The sequence below is a fragment of the Lytechinus pictus genome, chromosome 8 (genome assembly GCF_037042905.1).
Source record: "Lytechinus pictus isolate F3 Inbred chromosome 8, Lp3.0, whole genome shotgun sequence".
In the NCBI taxonomy this organism is placed as follows: Eukaryota; Metazoa; Echinodermata; class Echinoidea; order Temnopleuroida; family Toxopneustidae; genus Lytechinus; species Lytechinus pictus.
Window position 1 is genome coordinate 15,149,182 of NC_087252.1, and position 5,819 is coordinate 15,155,000.

General features: G+C 43.7%; 1 protein-coding gene across 2 annotated transcripts in view; it reads right to left on the minus strand.

Moving 5' to 3' along the window:
- LOC129266292 (DDB1- and CUL4-associated factor 8-like) overlaps positions 1–5,819 on the minus strand; it is a 31,258-nt gene that overhangs the window by 25,329 nt on the left and 110 nt on the right. The window contains exons 1-3 of one of the 2 annotated variants that reach the window (XM_064103637.1): positions 5,714–5,803; positions 1,972–2,777; positions 561–701 (exon numbers count right to left, since the gene is read on the minus strand). In XM_064103637.1, the coding sequence (XP_063959707.1) occupies positions 561–701; positions 1,972–2,739 (909 nt within the window). In that variant the 5' untranslated portion in view covers positions 2,740–2,777; positions 5,714–5,803. Of the gene's footprint in view, positions 1–560; positions 702–1,971; positions 2,778–5,713; positions 5,804–5,819 lie in introns of those variants that run through there. The other variant, XM_064103636.1, reaches the window with a different exon arrangement.

Genomic DNA, 5,819 nt, shown 5'->3' on the forward strand with positions numbered 1-5,819 from the left:
GAAATTATGACATTGATGGATTTCCATACAGTTGAGAGGTTGATCGGATCAATTGTAACTCTTTGTAAGACGGGCCTCGGGAGTCCCTTACAGAGTTGTGATTGATCTGATCAATCTCAACATCCATCGATGCCATAATTTTCATATAGTAGATTGGCACAACATTGCTTTAGAGCACAGAGAAGCACACTGTATTGTCACTTAAACAATGATGCATACAAAATATGTGAGGAAATATTTTGAATCTATGCATTTTAGATGTTGAGGTTGCTGGCTTTCCCTGTCTTACAAAGAGTTATGATTGATCCAATCAATCGTAACTCTATGGAAATCCATCAGAGTCATAATTTTTCTCCAGGATATTTGCAAAATGTCCTTTGTAAACAAAGGAGATCACATCAAATTGTCAAGAAATCAATGAATTTATGGATATATACATTCATATCTAGAATTTTTTTAAACAAACATGCATTTTATATGTTGACTTTGCTGGCTTTCCAGCTCTGCGATTGATCAGATCAATCGCAACTTTTGTAAGACAGGGCCCAGCATTCACTTACCTTGTGTGCTGCTCCTTTGTGTTGCACGATCTTCTTAGTCTCTTTGCAGACCCCGGTGGTCGAGAGTTCAGCGACCCTAACCTGACCATCTCTGGCGCAGCTGACCAGAGTCGCATCACCGCTGCATGGCATGAACTTAGCCTGTATCATCAGCACAAACGAATTAAAGGTTAAAGAGTATTGAAGTTTGACTTCATTAATTTTCTGTTTATTTAAACTTCAGCAATTTCATGAAAATATTGAAGTAGATCATGAAAACCTTCATATCACAAATTTGACACAAGTAGATCATGGTGGCCCAAGTATGGTCAAATGAATACCTTAAGGCCACAGCAAACCTTACTGCGACCCGATTCTGAAATAAAACGTAATAAAATTTGATCCAATAGACATGGAACATAGTACTGTTTGAGTTTTTTATTTGTCGTACAAATATTTATGCCTGTGACTATGCTATCATCCTTATTAGAATGATAAAGCGAATTGAATATCTAGTGGTAATGACGTCATAGCAATTGTACAATTGGCTACGATTTGAAACCAATTTGGCTTGCAATCATCCAAAATTGTTATACTAGTAACCTTATAGCTAAATATGAACCTCAAAAAAGATACTTTTCATTCACATTTTCAGAAAAATAGTAAAATGCGATTCGTTTAAAATCGGATCGTGGACCAGTCATAAGGCGTGCAGTGGCCTTGAAAAAGGCAATATTCAAATCAGTGTAAAATGATGTGGTTTATAACTGCTTGGAACCAGGCCAATTTATAGTGATTTCAATGGGGATTGGCCATATATTGGGTCCCAAAGGAGCACTTCTCACCAACTTTGAGTTGAGGTATCATGGCCGAGTGGTCTATTAAGGAGCCTGAGTATCCATGTGAAAGTCCAAGGTTCTATCCCCGGCCATGGCACCTAAAAATGTATGCCCGTGAGCAAGGCACTCTGTTATATTTCATTCAAATAAATGAATAAATTCTTGGTGACTATGTTTTCTGGTTGAGGATGTTTTTCATTTGCCAAGATTGGTATAAAAAACGCTGAAATGCAAACAATTTTTTGTGTGAGGTCATCACTTCGATACTCTGACAAAAGTGGTCTTACATGTACATGAAAACATATGTGCATGCAAAACATCATTTCAAGGGCATAGGCTGGGGGGAGGGGTGCACTGGATGCACATGCACCCCCCCTTCTTCTGCTTTCAACAGCTGATTATCCAAACTTCAGTTCCACCTCCCCAAGATGTGCAACCCCCATACCACTTTAGTTCCTCCTCCAAAGGATGTGCACCTCCCCATGCTCAAACCAGCCTACGCCCTTGCATTTCAAAGACCACTCACAAAATCTGGGCCAAGTATCGTAAAGCTTCAATATCGGTTTATGCATCCACGAATGGAGCAAACTTACCTGAAAAACATTGCTCCTGTGCCCACTTTCAAAGATGAGTTTGGGTTTCTGCTGGGCCCAATCCCACAGCACGATCTCCAAATCATCGCTACCGCTCGCTAGAAGGTCACCTCCGGGGTTAAAATGCAAGGTGTTCACACAACCCTCGTGGTGTTTCAGTTCACAGTACTTATCAAGTCTTTCCACCAGTGGAATACTCCCCATGAATTTCAAACAGTACGGCAAGGGGCACCTCTGGTAGTGTCCAAACTCACGCGCGCGTATCTCGTGAAGCGCCTGCGACTTGGGCGCAGGAAGATGCCTGCCGAGTATTTCATTCTCCATGTCGCTGCAGATGTCATGATCGCTTCCCTGCTTCGATCCTTCCTCGTCGGATTCTGTTTCTGAGTCACTGCTAGTGTTACTGTTCGAGACCCTTGATCTATCGTCCCTCCCCTCTTCCCCCCGCTTCCTCCTGTCACTGCCCTTGTTTTCTGTCCTTTCTGAAGAAGTCTCTGCCTCCCTCTCATCATCTCCTTCCTTTCTTTTGCTTTGGCATCCGCAATCTCTGTCTGCACATGACTTTGTGACACGGCTTCCTTCCCCCTCACCACTGGCGTTTCCAGGCTTCTCAGTATGGACGTCATTCTGAGTATTGCTGTTGCTCTTGTCACCTGCATTCTGCCTCTCCTCATCAGTTGTCTTGTCCACTGGATCACTGGTATGGTTGGTAGCCCCTTCTGACGTAGAGGATTCCAGTTTATCTCCTAATCCAGAGTCTTCTGCCATCTTCACGCCGACCCTACTTCACACCTTGATTACAATACCTAGTTAAAAGAATAGAAAGATATTAATGGTGATTATTCAATACCATTCATACAGCCCATGTAATCTTCAGAGCAACTTATATCTGCAATACATTTAGATGAACAGCTTCGAAAACCCTTTTTACATACATGAAGCTTCCTGTCGATGTTCTTCTTATTCACAAATTTCCCCCAAGTGAGTGCTCTATTCATCTACATAAATGTAAATATGCTAATTTTGTCTACATATAAATAAAATGAGAAAAGATCTCCTACATGTACCTGACAACTCCTATCTGACACCACTCACACTAGTGCGAGGTTGGTATTTAGTATACTAACCTCGCACAAAGAATCGCATTTGGCAGTGGATTTCCTAACTGAAGTGGCTACCCTGGGTAAATAAAACATTATTATCATTATTATTATTAGGATTTCCTAGTGGGTCGCATGTGCTGCGACGCCACTTCTGGCGTCCATAACACACGACTTCTATGGCTTGATTTTTCTGTGCGCGGTGGCATGTAATGAACCCTTCAGTGATCTGACACCTACCACCTGACAACTCTTACCCGGCAACTCCTACATGTATCTGACAACTCCCACCTGACAACTCCCACCTGACAACTCCCACCTGACAACTCCCACCTGACAACTCCCACCTGACAACTCCTACCTGACAACTCCCACCTGACAACTCCCACCTGACAACTCCCACCTGACAACTCCTACCTGACAACTCCCATCTGACAACTCCTTCCTGACAACTCCCACCTGACAACTCCCATCTGACAACTCCCACCTGACAACTCCTACCTGACAACTCCCATCTGACAACTCCTTCCTAACAACTCCCACCTGACAACTCCCATCTGACAACTCCCACCTGACAACTCCCACCTGACAACTCCCACCTGACAACTCCTACCTGACAACTCCTACCTGACAACTCCCACCTGACAACTCCCACCTGACAACTCCCACCTGACAACTCCTACCTGACAACTCCCATCTGACAACTCCTTCCTGACAACTCCCACCTGACAACTCCCATCAGACAACTCCCACCTGACAACTCCTATCTGACATCTCCCACCTGACACCTCCCACCTGACAACTCCCACCTGACAACTCCCACCTCACCTGACACCTCCTACCTGACAACTCCCACCTGACACCTCCCACCTGACAACTCCCACCTGACAACTCCCACCTGACAACTCCCACCTGACAACTCCCACCTGACAACTCCCATCTGACAACTCCTTCCTGACAACTCCCACCTGACAACTCCCACCTGACAACTCCCATCTGACAACTCCCACCTGACAACTCCCACCTGACAACTCCCACCTGACAACTCCCACCTGACAACTCCCACCTGACAACTCCCACCTGACAACTCCATCTGACAACTCCCACCTGACAACTCCCACCTGACAACTCCCACCTGTCAACTCCCACCTGACAACTCCTACTTGACAACTCCTACCTGACAACTCCCAGCTAACAAATCCGATTTAGGACAACACCCACCTGACAACTCCTTCCAGAAAATTCCAATCTGACAATTCCCAGAAATGTGAGATAAAATTTTAGGGACAGCTTTAGGATAATGTTCTGAATGAGCTTGTAAATATTGGAGCTTTAGTGTGGCAGGCCCAATTTTTCTTTCAACATTTTGTGATTCAAGCATTAAACATAGAAAAATGAAAATAAAGAAAAGATCTTCATCTTTCTTGGAGGAGGAATGTTCAACAACAAATTCTATGTCAGGCAAAAAAAAGAAAAGAAAACTTACCAAGAACTTACCAACCCCAAAAAATATCTGACAAAACACTGCCAACCAGTGGTGGATCCGGGGAGGGGGGGAGGGCACATCCGACCCGTACCCCCCCCCCCCTTTTGAGAGCCATAATCAAAATTTGTAATGTGAGAACCTTTTTTTTTGCTTGTCAAATTTTCATGTGCCCCCCTTTTGGAAAATCCTGGATCCGCCGCTGCTCCCAACATTTCCACATATTTCTCTCAAGGGCTCATCATATTTTTTATTTTAGAAAAAAAAAACAGGTCCTCGATCCCCATTGGGAGATAAAGCACTTTCCCATAAAAAAAATTTCTAAGTAGCTTACAAGAAAAAGTCCTCATATCTTTTGGGAGATCTCCCATAACAATAATTTTCTAGAAGCAAAAATAAAAGGTTCTTCCTTTCCCCCCCCCCCCTCCTCTTGATGGTCCTGGTTAACCCCTCCCCAAACAATATTATTTTCCAAAATGTTCACATAATTTTTCCCCTCGACTTCACAGGTGAGGGCTTAGTCTCCCCCCCCCCCCTCCGGACCTCCATCACCATCTGTCTAATTTTTTTTTTGAGGGGGGGGGGCAAAAAACTGAAGTAAAAACTGACGAATGGTGCACGGTAGAACATCATATGAACAGCTCAGACACTCACTCACCAGAATGTCTAACCCTCCATTCCTATAACTGGCACTCTCTCAATGCTCCAACGCTCAGTAACGTTAGAGCTCTCTCTCTCTTTCTCTCATCCGACTTCTGTCTTTGCCTCGCTTAGATTATTTGCGTCGGAGATCATAGCCATACTCATCCGACATCCAAAGACAAGTCCAGACTACTGAGGAAGATTAGGCGGTGTGTAGATAAAAAAGAATGAAATAGAATCTATACGATATATGTTGCTTGCTGTGCTCCATCATGCATGTGGAGCACTGTGACTTGCGTGTGCACAACAGTCAACAGAAATCGCACAAGCCGGTAATGAAATCATGAATAAGTCACTGATCACTCCGGGCCGAGCTCCCGAGTCTAGCCAACTTTTTCGTCTGTGACTCGACTAGCAAGGGATAAACATGGCATCATGCATAACCTGTCCTTGTTCATTGAATGAGTGGCATCATGTTTAATTCATTAAAGTCGTTAAATCAAAATACACTACTCACCATTGGCATTAACTATGCTATCAGATATCAGATCAATCATGAGTTAAGAACACCACATAATAAACAACATCAATCAGGCATGTAATTAAGGATATTTCCGACTTAC